This window comes from Dinoponera quadriceps, unplaced genomic scaffold (genome assembly GCF_001313825.1).
Source record: "Dinoponera quadriceps isolate SergipeBrazil2010 unplaced genomic scaffold, ASM131382v1 scaffold5685, whole genome shotgun sequence".
NCBI lineage: Eukaryota > Metazoa > Arthropoda > Insecta > Hymenoptera > Formicidae > Dinoponera > Dinoponera quadriceps.
In genome coordinates, this window is record NW_014560135.1 from 22,360 (window position 1) to 40,379 (window position 18,020).

The following is an 18,020-nucleotide window of genomic DNA, read 5'->3' on the forward strand; positions in this document are numbered from 1 at the left end:
TTCTTTAATTTCATGACCTAACCTGCGAATAGTAGCTACAGTACAGTGAGTATATCTTTTTTCGGAGCAACCATATTTTTCGGTAGCAAAATAAACAAAAACTTCTTACAGATATAAATCCATCTCTCTCCGGTTTTATGGTTGCTTTCGACTCGAATTTCGTTTACCGAAAAATCGTTGCTGACAGTCAACAAGGGGGAAACAGTGCTGCTGCACTTTACGATCGCAAAATCTGTAAACATACCTCATTTGACCTACATAATCTTAGAAGACACAGTTTGTACTTGTCTGGAAGCTAATCTGACGGATAATCGGGAAGCAAAGAGAGTGGCTTTTCGACAAGTTAATTTTTGTAGGATTGCATTAATCAGAACGTACTTCTTTCCGTTCGTTACTAAACAACGAACGCGAAGAGATCGACGAACAGAGGGTAGAGAAAGAGACGAACAATCTGGAAGGACGCGCGATGAGAGGGTCCCAGCGGTGGCCTCGATACCAAGGGGTGAAGAGCGCGCGTAGCGGCGAGTCGCGCAGTTGAACGCGGGACTTCGTCGGGGCAACTTCAGGCGGGCGAACGTTCGTTCGTTCGTTTCTATTCGCCGAGCTTCATCGTCTCGCTGTTCTTTCTCCGCGACGAGATCGGGAGGTAAACAGTGCGCGCGTCGTATCGTGCGAGGAAGGTCGCGCAGCTTTGCGCGAGATTCCGCGAGTGACACGTTTCATCAGCGGTAGGTGAATCGTGTTTTTCTCGTAGCGAACCATTCATCTCGGCTGGGAATAGTGACGGCGGCGATTTAACCTCTTCCTCCACGAATCGTCGGTGTGTATGCGACGTATCCTTTTGTGAATGCCGCTCGTTGAAATTTCGCCTCGGTTCGGTGATTTCAAGAAGTTTCGTTTCGCAAAGCGTTTTGACCAATCTTTTTTGCAAAGCACCGACAACTTGTACGAAATATATTCCAGACAGACTTTATCACCCAAGTCATCTGAGAACCTGACTCAACCGTTCTCTTTATATAACGAGAGATTGATTCGCGATTATCGGCTTGGCACGAAGCCAATTCTCGCAAATCGATCGATTTCTGATCGCAAACTTTGGCCGAGAATCAGTTTTCGCCGGTGGATATATCAATCGGCCTGAAATCGATTACGAAATTTCGCGGGAATTTAATTTTCAACTTCTCGCGTTCGTAAGCTGCAGTCGGGCAACTCTTCTCTGGGTTTCGTTTCCGTAAACTCGGCGTTGCCAACTTTCCTTCCCGGGAAAACAAAATTTGCTTCTCGGGCGTCTTTTCGAATAAAATCGTCCGGGAGATATTTCCAGTGAGTGTAGTGAATCTTTCTCGGTAAATAAAGGTCTCGAAGAAAACATCACTTTTGTAAAGAGAATGATATCGGTAGAAAAACACTAAACTCGGTGGGCTGAGCGTCCTTTTTTACGACGTCTGCCCTTGAACAGGTTCAGGAAGAGGGATCGCGCGAGCTACAGGACGATTCACCGTTCGGTGGCGCGCGTGACGCATGTTCCCGTTCGCTCGCTCGTTCGCTCACTCTACGAGGAAAAGTCTCAGTGACGACAACAGTGCGTTCTAAGAATTTCTCACCGATGGTGTGCGCGTGATATCTGGAAAATTACAATGGTGAAATCGCGCGGGATCGGTGGCAGCCTGTAGCTCGACAGCTGCTGTTCATGTAAAACCAGCAGCGAGCTAACCAGTCGGACCGGTGCGTTGTTTCGGTTCTCTTCACGGCCATAACGGACCATGCGGCCCTTTGGAATTTCCTGGAAACGATGGCCTGCCAGCGGAATAGGTCAGTGTCCTAACAAAGATCTAGCCGCCATTTTTTCCGATGGATTTCACATCGCGCCCGAAATTTTCGGATGAACGATTTCTTCGTAAATAGGCTAGTTATCGCGTGAACTACACGGTGTTATTACATTATTTGCCAATTATTGCACGTATTGATAACGAAAAATCAAATCGACTTACCTCGAACATCCCTGCGTACGCGGTAATTTTATCGTATTTGGAGAGATTACACGGTGACCTTCGCCGGTAACATAGTATGACAATACGTTGCTGAATTAGGAGTCGTTTTGAGATTCAAATAAGATGTTGACGTAAGTACTTTCCGAGATATTTATAACCAGATGAATAACTGATACTGGATCGTTTGTAAATACGCGCGTGAACATCTGTGCTGCGGATGCATGTCATAAATAATAAATAGATTAAACGCGTACGTATGCACAATTGGAAATGATTCTATGCACTGTTAGAAATTGTGTTTGCCTGGTGATGGTTAAGAAATGATAAATTAATCAATTTTTCAAATGTACGAATCAAGTGTACAAATTACGTTGAGAAATCAACGAAATGAGATTCGAGTCCAAATCTTGCACACACACACACACACACATACGTACGTTTAACTGAATTTTATGAATCTCTGTTTCTTCCGAACAAATTCTTTCAAACAGATAGGATGAAAGCATGCGTCTCTTGAAGAGATAAGAAAAATAGTGTGCAACGTGTACAACTCGTATGATTAAATGGAAATTCAGGATCGCTGTCTTCACCGCTGATAAATCGCGTCTTCGGAATGAGGCTGGCGAAACTCAGAAATGTGCCAGTACTCTAAAACCGGAACATTTGACGAACAATTCACGAGAGCAATTAATAATACAGTGAAATCTCGATTATACTGCTGAAAGATGGTACACGACTTTTGGCAGTATGATTTTATCACATATCTTGTAACAGTGATGCATAAATTGATAAAACATGGGATAATATTTTTTCGAAATATATCCGTTGCCGATAGCTCGATAACGTTACCTCTAAAAATAAATCAATCTCAAAAACTGGAAGGGAGGGGGATATATTCTTGTATTTTGTAGTACAACAGCTTGTGCTGACGCACTCTTTGTGAGATCATTATTTCCCCCCCCCCCCCCCNGGTATTACAGAAACGAATGTACTTGAATTCCGATGATTTCGTAAACTGAATGTTCCGACACACGATCTTATTCCGGAGATACGAAATACCTGGAATTGTTTTCACCGGTGTAACAAGATTGCGTCAACCGTTGCGTATCTCTATCGCGAAGTCGATGGAAGTGCGCCGAGATGACGTGCCTGCCGACTTCGGAGCGAAGTTACGTTGTAATCTTCTTACACTGTGGAAACGTCGAAACTTGAACGCGTCGGTCGCGTCAATAAACCATTAGCACGAACATAAACTAAAAGCTGCACGGCAACGTTGGGTTTTTTCACCTGAATTCGTGCTCAAGAGAAAAATCCGACTTTCGCGACGAAACTTGGTCGCTTGAATTATTTAATACAATTAGCGACAGCCGGGCTATACTTTACGCGAAACGTATTTTATTTATAAGCCGCGTCATTGCATTATATCTATGATTCATGACGAATCTTCTTTACTTATTTATAGCAATTTAGTTAAATCACTTTCTAATCATCAAGTTAATTTTCATTACATTAGATATAAATACAGGGTGATCAAGTGATATATGTTTCTCCTAAAGATGGTCTACCCTCAGTTCCAATTTTGGATTTGAATTTAACGAACAGGTCTGGGAAGGTATGAATTTAACATATTACTATATTGGCAACTCAATTTTTCTCCAGTCAATTCTAACGAAATGTTTTTTTTTTTCGATTTTTACTTTAAATTTCAACAGCTCAAGGAGAAAAACAACGATGATAGCAAAATAGCGAAGATGTGATTTTTGAAATAGTGTGTCTGAGTTAATCGTTCAATCGATCTAGTATATTTATTTTGTTACTATTCCTTGAAAAGTGTCACGATGGACTACTGTCGCGAAATTGGTTATTCGCCGCGCAGAAAATTGGAAAAGCTACGATCCGGCACTGTGCAGCCATAAAATCGCGAACGTTAAACAGAACGGTCATTTCGTGACAATTTCTTTTTACTAGCGAGCGGTCGTGTTATTCGTTAATATTTCTTGCGAAAACACACAGCGTGCGCTTATAATTAGAAAAAGGGCTAAGGATTTCCTAACGCGATTTTTCGCTTGCCGAATGACCTTTCGTTGTATGTGGAAAGACGGGGTCATGCGCCGCTAGGAACAATTTCTACGTTCGCGTAATTGATAGATAATACAGGTAATGCATGATAATTAAAGCTTACTTCGTTGCGTCACGGTTAAATGTGACGATCCTTGCGCGTTGCCTAGTTTTCTGGGCATGAACAACCATAAAACGCGACGGAAATTAATCGACACATCTTATTGTGGCTTTTGATGCATTTAATGCTTTCGTAATGTCTCTTTTCTACCCGTTTATTTTATCATTTCAATTTGGTCCTCCTTCAGGATAAAAATGTAATTATTTACAAATTTTGCAATCGCAAAACTTTATCTTTGCTTTTGTTCGAAATGACACAATTTGGGAACTACAGCAAAGATATAACATGTCAGTAATACGATGTTTAACGTACGATCGAATATGTTAATTAGATAGCGATAAAAGTTTTGAAATGGATGAAATATCTCGTGCAAGTAACGTACATTTTACGTAATAAGTAAGGAAATGTCGGGAAATTATGGCGAAATCAGATATACCATTAAATAGCGAATCGCTCAAATTTTCATTTGATTAGTGTTCTCATGTTTTTTTTTTTTTTTTTTTTTTTTAATATGCTGTTATTAAGATATTACTGTCAAGGTTACACGTGAAGAATACAGAGAGTTGGAACCGAGTATCAAAAGTTCGATGAAATGAAATAAAGAAATGTCATTCGGAAAGTCTTTAGTAGCAAGCGTGGTGCTGAATGTCCAACCCTTGTTGGAAAATTTTATTTTTCTTTTTTTCCATATTCCAAAAGTCTGAAGTCCTAAGAATACACTCGTGAAGTTGTAAGTGTAAATATTTGTCAGAGTTACAGGACGTAAACCGGCGCACAGGTAGAAAACGAAACGTGCGCGTCGTTGCTCCAGTATATTCTATCTCGGCTTAAAACGAATAGCTGTCTTTTCTTCCGACCACACACATGTATGTATGTGTGTGCACACAGGATGATTTATTTAGGTAAGACGGTGATCTTAACTTCGTTGTACGGTCAACGTTTTCAACATTGACGCCACCCCGTGAGCAGAAACGACCGGCCGGTTAAAAGAATTGCATTCAGCTGAAATTCGAATGCTCGCTCACAGAGGCAACGTGTTAACGCGTCGAAATCGCGTCACGGTCATCGCGTCATCTCGCTTGCGAGCGACTCCTGTTCGCGCGGCGTCGTTTGCTTTTCCGTTCACGAACGAGCGCGGCGGCAATAATTGCTTTCGCCGTATTGTGCAACGCGATCGTTTCTCTTATCGAAGGTTTTCTTTGAGGGAACGTTCTAGGAGCGGCTCTTTGTGGGTTACCGTGGAACGTATACGAGTTGTGTCTTAATGCCGAGTTCCACTTCGACGTTTTTCCATTTCACCGAGACTGTTATACGCCGCGAAATATCGCGCGTTCTCCGTGCACATTTTCTTCGGTGTTTAATTATTTTCGGCGCTAAAACATTCTCGAGGCTTACCGAGAATCCCGCGTGTATTATCACCCTTTTCGCTGAAAGGGATAAGCGCCGAAGTGTTCAGGTCAGAATTCTACACAAATATAGAGGTGATTTTGGTTTCAGTCGACTTGACGAAGAATATTCGATACATCGCACGATAGTTTCGTAAATATCGCTGTAATGAAGCATCTCTGCACGTTAGCACTTTGTAACTCGGGCGTGCGTACGAAGGAATTTTTTTCATCGTTCCGATGAGGGTGTGAACAACGGGTCGCGCGCGAGCTACGCTTTAGGGACGTACACAGGTAGATCGTCGGCGGGCGAAGTTAGCCGCAAAATCTCCGCCGGTTTAATTTAACTTTTCTTCAGTGGGCGCGCGCTAACGAACAAATTAAGCCCCAGTTTGCATGCGATCCTACTCTCTCCGACTTTCTTTTTCATTTTTCTCGCGAAATACCTGTAATCTGCGCGAGCATGTCACTTAACGTGTCATTTGGCGCGCTATCGGGATACGATATCACCCGTATCTGATCGTATCTCGGTCTCTTTATTATTTTCTTATGAAATCGATAAAGCGATGAAAAGTCCGACCGGAAGAACCCCACGCGGGGTCACTCTCCCCCTACTCAATAAATGAGTTATTCGGTACTCGGTGAATAATAGGACGTATCGCGGGATTCAGATAACGCACCGAATATGACGAATCGAAGCAAAATTATCGTATTCACTTTTTAACGCGAAAATCGCTCGCATCCTGATCGTCGGAATTTTCACAATCGTCGATGCATTTTTTCCCCTCGCGGACATACACCTCTTCTTTGTTGTACGATGAAATACTAGTTAGAAACTAATTTGGCGATATGCAGCGAGGAGAAACCGAATCACTTTTAACACGGAAATTTGAATCTAATGGAGACGAGAGGACGTCTCTCTCTCCCTTTACTCGAAATTTTACTCCTCAGTTTTATCTGTTGAACAAACGAGGCGGAAACTAGACCGTTGTCTACGTGCCGTTAGTAGGTAAATTATTGAAACGCGGCGCGAGGTCTACCATAATTTTTATTTAATTGGCGATTACTCATCGACGCATTTTTATTGATTCTTGTAGTAAAAAAGGAGGAAAAAAATTGGGAGAAAATAGCGAAAGAGAATGCGATCGAGTTCTACATCCAGTTGTAGCATCCTGTGAATTTAATCTTTTATTATTATCTCAGCGAGGAATTTAATTAATCCGTTTGCAATCAATGGATAAAAATTTGTATACTTCGCACCGAGGTGAAACGCATTCTTCTTTCATTCTGTGCTCTTTTCTGCGTTCCATAACGTTTTCAATCGAGCTAAAAATACTCGCGATACGATCGTCTTCCCTAGAGGGAGTCCCACGTTCAAGATACGCGATTTAATTTCACCGTGGATAAACATCGCATTCCGCGCGCAATAGCATTTTCCTTTGCACATTAGGAATTAATTATAAAGAAAATATAAGGGATTATGATCTGAGAGAAAAAAGTAGCGTCCTCGGATGCTTCTTCTTCTTGTAATAACAGGGACATTTCTCGCGGAGGTATTTCTATCGGCGTGAAAAGAGAGAGCGGAAGAATATTAAAAAACTTTTTACCAAAGATATATATGTGGCGCCTAGAGATAGAAAGGGGGGGGGGTACATCGACGGTGTGGAGTCGACTTGTCCATCGCTCACGTATTTGCCCGCCGATGCACGTTCTAGAGAGCAGCGCGTCCTCGCGATCAAAGGAACTACTCGACGACGACACGAATAATATTGGTGCGGCTTTGCTTCATCAATATTACATACTCAAGTTTATGGATCTTGTCGCGTCGCAATCTTTAGCTCTTTATCGGGCGGCGCGTTACGTACTAAAACGCGATCGCTGGGAAGAGTCGATAACGGAGATAAAGGTAACTCACTGGGATAGTTGTGCGGCAGAAAGACCCGCTAATAGCTGCTGGTAATCGCGAAAGTATCGCTCGTCATATGTTTAATCGCGCGCGTGGACATGAGCGATCGATAGCGATTCCTTTAGAACTCGGCGCGAACAGCTGATGCTGCGTAAACACGTACGGTGGAGCATTTTTCTTCCAAGTGTAGCGAGCACAATTCGCGGAGTGAGTTATAGATAACCTCAACGAACGGATGGCAAGGTGGCTCCTGAAATGGGCCATCTCTCGCGGCTGTCATCTGTCTCGAGGTAAAATTTCGTGGCTTACGAATAGCTAGTGCAAATATAGAAACACGAAAGAGAGAGAGAGAGATTCTATTATTTCATTTTTTTTTTTTTTTTTTTTTTTANATATGAGATTGAGAACAGTCAGTGACTGAGGGAAGATACTAATAACTTTACATAGTCGAAACATTTATCTTCCGTCTTATCATATCATTTCACGAACATTTCATCATCCCTAGCTTCTAGTTGAAACAGTGAAGTTGGTTGGGGCGGGAACAGGAAATGGTATTTCCTGCGATAATAAATCGATGTAAATTAATGCAAATAATAGAGGCCCTGGTCGCGGCAATAGCTTTAACGTCTCAAAATTAAGGCAAAATTCAAGCGGCCTTGCGATAAAGTAGTAGCGCGTTCGGACGTCGCCCCTATCGGCAGAAGTGGAACGAGATTTCGAGTCACGTGGATAAGTAAGCTTTCGATTATCTTCGACGCTTTATTGACAAAGTGCGCTGTACTTTCTCACGTTTCTTTGCAACGTAATCCCATATCGATGCGGCATGACAGCGTAATTCTTGTCACTGTAGAAAGCCGGCGACTTTCTTTCGCCTTTAAACGTTCAAGCAGTTTTGTGCATTTGCTAAGTGTAAATTTTGCAAAGTTCATTCAAGTTACACGACGATACCAGATATCGTGTTAGCGCGAAACATAACAAGAACAAAAATTTAATCGGTTATTCGAACGTAAAAAAATACACTTTTATTACGGATTACCGAATGCGTTATACCATTATTGCTTTTTAATGTAATTAAATCGCTTTTCATCTCGCGATTAAATTAGCTTTATAAATTTGTGTTTTGAATTCACTATACGTATGTTGAAACAAAACTCTTGATTGCTATTAATCCCAAACGGTAATACATCGAACAATTATACGTTTATTTTTATTTCATGTTTCTTTTTGTTCTTTAAGCTATATTTTGAAATTGAAAACATTTGTATGCACATTGATCTATATTTGAGCATATTGCAAATCTTTTGGTGTAACAAAGTATGCAATTTTAATATCGAATGTTTGCATCAGATTAAATAATACTTGACGCTAAACGCGAGATTATGAATAGATATATAACGGATCTTTCGGCAGAGAGAGAGAGAGAGAGGACGTAATCTATTCTACCTCGCAATTCGGAGGGAATTGCGAATCCACGAAATTTGTTAGCCGTTGCGTAATCTATTAAAATGAGACCCGTTATAAACGCGCTTCCGTTGCAGAAGCGAAAAATAAACATCGGTATTACGTTAATTTGAAATTAACATTAAGCGGGTTTCGCGGGCGATGATGAGATATAATGCGGTGTGTAGCCTTTTACCGGTGTTTAATTACGACCGTATCATCCCGAGTTTTCGCGTCGCTAATTACTGCGCGTAAATTAGCGCGAAATTTATTTCGCCGTAATGAATTTCAAGTGTGAAGAATCGGAAATGTTTCCGAAACGCGCACAAACACTGGTGTTACAAAGTTACGTCGAGACTGGCATTCCAGCAATTCGTAACTTTATCTTATCTTGACTACTTTTTATCACGATATTCCGAGAAAATACCGAAATGTAAAACGCATTGTGTATACATATTGCTGTGCGATTAATCGAGTGCGATATATGACATTTTTTCGCGCACACCGAGCAGCTTTCGCGTAAATTTGTCCTTTAAAAGCAAAAGTACGCATATAATAGATAAGTATAAAATTAATTTCGTCAGCAGTGACGTATATATCGAGCAATAAAAACGTTTACGTTTACCATTATAAGCGCGAATGCCGTTAAAACGGAGAGGTTGTAATGAGAGTTACGAGCGGATTTTGGAAAAGCCGTAAATTTAATACTCTCGAATGCGCGCGTTTGAATTAAGCTGGCGCGCAGCTCGACTCCAAGTACGATCCTTCATTGGCGGTTTGCGGCCTCATGCCGCATTTAGCACAAATTTGGCTTAAAATTTCAAAATACGCTAAACTTGATCGCGCTTAAACGATTATAGTCGACGACTTCTCCGGAAGTTTGCGCGTGATCAATGAAAATGCAAAGTACAAGCCACGAAGCTTTCCCGGGGGAAGACAATGTGGACACTCTTGAAAAGTTGCTAATTCATAATAGGAGAGGGAATGCGTCACAATAGCCGAGGGTAGCCCCGGTAATGCAATATCAAGTCGCGTTCGTTCGTTATTATTCCTGGTATGTTTCACCTCTCTAGGCGATCTGGGTTGCTATTAAAAATGCACGATAGATGTTAATGAGCGTTAATGTCGTCCGATAAGATACCCCCGTTGGGATCGTTTCCCGCATTTTTGCAGAAAATGGAGGCATGCTCTCGCGATCGTTAGAATCTAAGAAAGTGCGCCTTATCGCCGATCGATGCTCTTTATCGCACGTTAATGTTGAGGCGATTTGCTTATTTCCAAGTTGTTGGACTTAATAATGCTCTTGAACGCAGCGTTACAGATCGTAAAATTTGCACACAGAGAGGTATTGCTGTGCGCGAGGAGATGCGCGGGGTGTATCCGACGAATTTATTCGCAGGAAAAGCGATACGCTTGGCTGCTACGCACCGTCCGCGGCAGCTTTCCGACACACATAACAATGTTTCCCTCTCTCCTCTCGAAATAACGACCGCATAATCCGTAACGGATAGTACCTGTTAACACGGCTTCGCGACCTAATTATTATTTATCCGGTAAAGGTACACATCCGTTCCGCGACACTCCTCTAATTAATTAACCGTTTTTCCGACGGACAAAACCGGCCGTTAACGTGCAATTTGAGGCCGCTTAATGCAGATACGAATCTAATTAAAAAATCTCAGGCACAGCCGACGGTCGTTTCCGATGTAAACGCGAGAACGTGACTCGTTTTCTACCCCAAATTAGCTCTCGAGCGTACTTGTATTTAATGCTCCCTTCTTGACCTGGAAGCGCGGCTAGAGCCGCTATTTAGCAGATTATCACAAAGGACTAATTAATACGATAACGGAACAGAAATGAATTTTTCTGTCCGCCGATAACGCCATACTTGTGATAACGGCGAATTTCAACTCTCTCTCTCTCTCTCCAACGAACGAGGCTAAATTAGATTAGAAACTTTTAATTAACAGTTCCGTCATATGAAGTGTTACATCCTGGCTTGTCGACAACGTCAGGTGCATTGAACGAGCTTTTAGAATTCTTTACCTTCGATATTTGAAAACGCGAATAAGTTAATACGGTTCTTGATAAGATACGACCTTTTACTTGCGATAATGATACTAATATCGCAGACGAGAATATTCTATTGCGCGAATGTAAACAATGAAGCCTTTCCAGTGCACATAATAGTTACACAGGAGTCTATCTGTCCATCTAACTGGTTTTCCATCCATCTCTGTATTTTATAAAATATGTAATAAAAATGTGAAAAAAGATGTCGCGTTCTTCATGTAATTTTAAATATTTCATCGCGCAAACTCTTTTCAGCGGGTTTTGATCGCACACTGATTGCTTTGCAATCGCAGTTTTGCTATGAGCGTCCAGAAAAGCGCATTGATTGCTGTCTCCAAACTAAATTTGTGATATTTCAACCAGTAAAACGATCCACCGCGGCACGCGCAGTCGTGCAAATTTTATACTTTTTGCATATCTCTTCCAATGTGTGCACTTAATTGTAGTTACATGCCACTCTCCATATACACGCAGAGATATTGGAGCGCCGAAATATCAAAAATGCAATTTTTCGTCGACACGAGATAGCCCGTTTTAAGCTGTCCACTATAGCTCCCAAAATAAAAATGTAACCCTTTTTTTCTATATAAAGCTTATATCGGCATATGTGAGGCGCGAACAACAAACGATCTCTCGAGTGCGAGCTATTTCGCGCGAGAAGGGAAGAGAATGAAATCACTTATTCGTAAGTTGCGACTTAATCAAGACAAAGGAAAAAAGGAAGATATTAACGTGGCAATTTCAATTTTTCCTGCGATATTACGAATTTATATTCAAAACGGCATAAAAGCCCCACAATCTACGATCGACGCGCGGGAGGAATATGCACGCGGTGCGATCCAATATCTAATATTTTTTCGCTGACTGCACTGGGACGAGCTTCGGGATCTACGATTTCGTTTCGCGCGTCGTGTATCTATCGCTGCGATATTATTCGTAATAACCGCGGAAAGATCGCGGTGAGAATGCCGCCTGGCAAAATATGATAGCGGCTTTAAACCGTATGAGACTTTTTTCTCTGACTCCTCTTAAGAAAAACAACGGTTAGAAGGAGCGCGACTCGACTGCATAGTTGCGTTATCCGTCGATATATCTTCTTTCGTACAAATTCTCGTTTGAATTTTCGTCTGAAAAGAAAAAAAAAGTTACGCCGGTCTAGTATCTTTGAGAATCTATTTCTCCGTAAGAAAATGCACACTTTCCCTACTGTGGCTTTCCGGTGAAATCCTTCTTTCTACATAACACTTTTTTGTCGAACGATAACTTTGTTCGAATCATATTTAGAGACTTTAAAAGAGGAATTAGTGATAAAACTATCGAGAGATTAAATATACATTGTTCCATACACTTTACCGACTCAAAATAGAAAAATAAAATAACACGCGAATACTTTGCGGTCGGTTCTTCGCAGAAATGCAAACTTACTCGACCCTGAAATAGTTTGGTTGAATCTCTTGGGATAAATTCACCGATGTGGGACGAAAGAAAACTCGTCGACAATCGAAGTGTCACCTTCGGTCATTTCTTTTCTTTTTATGAGCATACCTATAAACATTGCGTTTCGCGCGATGCAGTTTGGTGCGAAAGGAGCGCGCGAGTCACGCAAGCAGTTCGCTCGACGACTAACTTTCGGGTCGAATAGTAAGCCCACACGTGTGTGTGCGCGTGAAAGCATGGGAATTTCCGCGCACACTTTCAAGATATCCGGCCATCTGGATCCAGTTTCCACCTGGTACCCACCTGGCTGTGTGCGCATCTACCGGCGCATAACTTTCAACTTACTCAAATGGGCTGACCGGAGTTATCATCTAAACTCGTGAAAAACCCTTCGAGATCCCGTTAAACTTTCTCCAAAGTATCGCTATTCAACAGCGGCGCTGGTAATAGGAATGAGATTACTGTGTTTTTGTAAATAATTGTCGAAAGTCACTGAAGACGCACAATGTGTAATGTTGTCAATTTATTATGTTTCACGCACGCATATCTTATCGTGAAAATCTTGCCGTTGGCGTTTGTCAACAGAAGGTAATTTTTAATACTATATATTGTAATTAATTCATATTTAGAAATTCATGCGAATATTCTCGACGTTACAGTTTTGGCGTAAAACAAATTCTATTTGAAATTTTCTATAACTGTTGAGGAAAATTGTTCGCTAAGCCGTGGACCGTTTCATTTCTTACAAGTGCAAATGTTACATGCATCGTGTGTGAATTCGATATTATATCAAATATATTTGTAGGACAGATTGCAGCTTCAAATTATATCTTTTGTTAAATAATATTCGATGATTCAGCGCAATATAACACGGAATGGTGCTTTGTATAAAAGTTATATTAAAGCGTCTCTACTGATAATATTTCCGTATTCTCATTTTGCTCAGGAATGGTTTCATTCATTTGTCGGACGGTTTTTGCTTCCATTTGTTATCGGAAATTTACATAGATATTTCTGTAAATTTACATCGTTACTCCTGTAAATGAGAAAAAAAGGAATATTCTATTCTTACAATTTTTATATTTTGTCATTCGATATGTATGCATATATATATTTCGCTTTTTCTTTTTATTTACCCATATACGATCTCAACGATATCGAAAATATTGTTCTTCGCCAGCTCCCATTATCTAACGTTTGCGAAACACATCTGTGCACAAAACGAGTACGAGAGTATCAATGATCCATAACCAATACCGTTGGGGGAGAATCTGAACTAAAAATGAATAAAAGAGGAAAGAAAAATAGAAACTCAGCCATTGTAGAGAAATCAGCATGTCGTAAATCGCGAATTACATCATCTTCGAGAGATATTATTTAAAAAGATGGGCGAGCGTTTGCAGATATCGTCTTACAAATCGAAAATACCTGTCCGCGGAGCGACTTGACCTCGTTACACACATTGGCCAATTTGTCGCATGAAATTCGAGCGCTTTATTCTCGAAAGTGCTCGCGCGGCATAGCGCGAAAAACGACTGGAGCTTTTTGTGGCGTGAAGATTTAAGGATTAATTCGACGAAGAAATCCCGTTATCGTCGTCGCTCTCCTCTAATTTACATCCGTGTGTACGCGCGAAAGCTCTCGGCCGAGGATGCTTCCTGCTTCATTTTTCGTGGTTGCGCGAGGCATAATGGGCGCACATGCGCGACGGCACTCGCGGAACCGTGAATATTTATGAGGCGTTCGGGGGAAAGAAAGAAAGGAAGGATGGAAGATAGATAGGTAGGAAGGAAGGAAGGGATGAAAAATCACTGGCAAATCCGACGGGCTTTGTGCGAGTCAAGGGTTCATTGGGAACGCGTCGAGCGATTGCCGGAGACGCAACGCGATCACCTTCGAGCGAAACTGTTACTTTCGTGAAAGGGGGCTCCGGCTGTAGAGTGAGAAAAAATCTTTCGAGAATTCGAGATGCGACTTGAAAATTATTTATTCAGTTTTAATACACATTGTCGCGTGACTGATGCTTGCAAAGGAGAAAATTTATGAAATAACGTCGCAGTGAAACGCGATAGTCTAATGATTTATCGTTCGTTCAGCCGATGCGTAAATATTGCCATTTTGTAATCGCAGATTTGCCACTTGTTGCGGAAAATTAATGTTCGCGTTATACATTGTATCGTGGGTGGTCGATGTCAAAGATACGTTCCCTTTTACGGTTTTTTTAACCGGGAAAAAAAAAGGAAAACGCCACCGTGAATATAAAATATTCCTCCTTTTCTCCCGAATCACAAATTGAGATGGGCTGTTTGAAATATCGAATACGTTGGTTGGACGATTTTACAAGGATACGACACGAATCACCCAGTCATGATTCAAAAGCGAGTAAAGACTCGGTTAAATTTTTGCACTTACGACCTGCGTTTAACTTTTAATATCGATAGGATGTGAAGCGAAATTTAGATTGTCGCGCGCAGATATGGCAAGAATGTCTAGATCATGCGTAAAATATCCGGAAGAAATACTTCTTTTCTTTTTTAACGTACTTCTTGTATGATATAAAAAATGCAGCATGAACAGGAGAAAATGCACAACGATGACAGAGAACTCGTATCGCTTTCGTTTTTAATGCGATGCAGAAGCAAGGCGGAGATGAAAACATATGTGTTGTAGCGTTAGGATTATATGATATTAAACGTTATCGACAGCGATATCGATCCATCAAATTCAATAATTAAAATACACACGCAAAAAAAGCCGATATAAAGTGGGACACAAATTTCGTCGCGATGGGTATTAAATGTAAACAGTTGGGCAATTTGAAATATAAACATTTGCCCGTCCTATATATTCTAAATATAATAGACCGCCTCGGTGGTGCAATAACTGCTATATCGCCACATCGTGTCCCGCGCTGCAATCGTCATAAATGTCTAACTGTAATGGCTCTCGTCGGTCGGTACGCGTATCTCTGTTAACAATTACAGAACTTCATGGGGAACGAGCAATTCCGCTGCAGCAGAGACAGGAAGGGAAGTGGGAGAATGAACTCGGCAAAATCTTCGAAGCGTGGCGATATTTCAACGGCCAACGGAGAAATTGCGATATCGGGGCTCGCTGTAACGAGCTAATTGAAGAACGGCATCCCCGAGCGCACAGGGTAGTGGTGGTGGTGACTCTCCAACTTTGGCAATGCATTTGTTTATTTGCTCGTCCGAGCTAGCCTCTCTCTGTATAATGCTAGGAAATGTGCGATCTTAATTGCCCGGCATTTTCCCAGCGTATGTTCATTATCCGGCGTACTCCGCCGGTTTATTAATCGTATTGGATTCTTATGCGCAATCTAGCGTCACGCACTCGGAAAGATGCATCGTTCTTCTACGTTGCAAATACAGTAGCTTTGGAAAAGAATGACACAGCAATTAAAAATTCTGAAAGTGATGCTTACCAAATAAAAGAGAAAAAAAAAGCACTTGACAAATATCGAATCGGATGAAAAATGAAGTTGAGTCGGTCGCGCCAACTGAATTTATCGTATATTCGGACGTTCAGATACAAACAAACAGTTGGCCTTCGGAAATGTCTACTTTTATGTGTCCATCGAGAAAGAAATTTTCTCTTCGCAGTTTCTTCGAAAGTCGGCGGGTTTATCATCGAATTGGAAGTGACATTCGAAGCGAGATATCACGCGTGATTTTTTGTCGGGATATAACAGACTCATAAAACATACCATTCTTTTTTGACATTTCATCATTGATAAATGACCGTGCGACCATATTTCGATATGCTCTAGGTTTTTCACGAAAATAAAAATACTCTCATTTATAATTAATTATATTTTTCAGAGTGCATTTCACAAACAGATTGCGGCTTCGTATCCTTAAAACGTGATTATACGATAACATTCGGCAAAATAATAAATTGTATCGTTAGCTGCACGTATAATTTGAGCTTTTGAAAATATTTATCCCATTTAAAGTAGACAGTAATGCAGTAATAATGCTACATCGCAAATGTTATTTAAGTTGATTTGTGCAACGGGATTCATTTACCGTGCTAATTACGACGACCCGCGCATTAGCCAGCTATCTCTCTCGGATTATTTGATTGCAGAATTTTCAGAAGGGAGGATAATTGAAAAAAGCCGATCCGTCCGTTCCCATCGAACCCATAACTTCCACTTTCACCGCTCTTTACTCTTTTCTCCTTTCAAACTTTTAATCACTCGACTTAACAACGTTAAAATCAACATCTTTTCGAAAGTCACGTCTTTTTAAGTCCGCTTTTACGTTACTTTGAGTTCTTATTACTTGGCGGATTGCAGCCCCCTGACGAAAAATCTTTAGCATGAGTTACCAGCGAGTTTGGCGCGATGTATTCCCTGCGGAAGAATTGATCCCCGAGACCCGCTCGCGATCGAATTAAATGTAACGTTAAAATAACAAACAAGTCGAATATTTCGTACGGTTCGCGCAACGAGTTTCACGCCGGTAAAATTTCAATAGTTTATTCGAAATTTATTTATTAAATAGAAAAGATATAAATCATGTAAACATTATAACGAGAAAAATCACTGAATTTTGTGCAAGAGAGTATATTCACACACTCGGCATCGTCTTCAATTTTGGCTGTCCTTCTTTCGAGATACTCTGTGAAGATAAACGGGGGCTACAATGAAGCCACCGTGTGAATCGCGCTACGATACGAACTCTCGCGGAAAATGTTATTCGCCTTGGTTGGATTTTCCTCTTCGGACCAATTTTTTGGACAATTGTCCCGGGGATCTCGTCGGATTCAAACTTCAAATTCAGGGATTTCGGTCCTCTTCTCTTTTATGCAGGTAAAGTCAGGAGGCGGCTTTACTTTCCGTACGCGAGTTCAGTTATAATTATACGCGCGGTGAATTACGTCCGCGCTTTATGCAGATTTTGTGCGAGCCGTTTAATTAAAGGATTTAGATGCTTCTTCCTGCGCTTTAAAGCGCCTTGTTTATCATATTTTTTTACACGCGGTCAAAGGAGGAGAGGGGAGCACCGCGCCGTTGCGCACAAAAATATTCAATACCCTCTTGTCAGACAGTTAGTGAAATATTGCGCTCGCGCGGTATTTCGCTGTGTATCTCGCGAGAGAGCAACTTACCGCGACTCGCTACAGCGGTTTTCACGGAATATTTGATGGCAATTGTTCGCGCCGGGTGAAAGTCGCGCCCGAGTAATTACGTCCTCGCGGAACCTTACCAACGAGGGATCCGATGACTAATTGGATGCGACTTATTTGACTACCTGCCTCATTCATCGTGGTTATATGACGTTGGTTCTAAGATTCCACAATGATGCTGTGGACATTTACGCGAGAGACTTTTTGCCGAACTCTAAGAGGATTAATTAGATAAGATTATTTTTTCGTTTATTTTCAAGAGGAAAGTAGAAAGGAAATCATTTCTTTTCTTTTATGCAAGAGGGAAGCAAATCGGCTCGTAGTTTTCGCATCTGTACAATGCCCTAATTTCTTTCGTCGAAATTTAAAGAACATCGTTAATAGAAAAATATACCATGTACTTGAGGATTTAAACTAAACCGTTAATGAAATAACGCACATCGTTTTAATCTTTC

General features: G+C 41.2%; 1 protein-coding gene across 7 annotated transcripts in view; it reads left to right on the plus strand.

The window, feature by feature from the left end:
• The first annotated feature begins 547 nt into the window (after positions 1 to 547).
• The window catches only part of LOC106750641 (leucine-rich repeat protein soc-2 homolog), a 44,788-nt gene continuing 27,315 nt past the window's right edge, over positions 548 to 18,020 (plus strand). The window contains exons 1-2 of one of the 7 annotated variants that reach the window (XM_014631123.1): positions 548 to 820; positions 964 to 1,812. In XM_014631123.1, the coding sequence (XP_014486609.1) occupies positions 1,764 to 1,812 (49 nt within the window). In that variant the 5' untranslated portion in view covers positions 548 to 820; positions 964 to 1,763. Of the gene's footprint in view, positions 1,813 to 18,020 lie in introns of all 7 variants that reach the window. The other 6 variants (XM_014631124.1, XM_014631122.1, XM_014631125.1 and 3 more) reach the window with 6 other exon arrangements.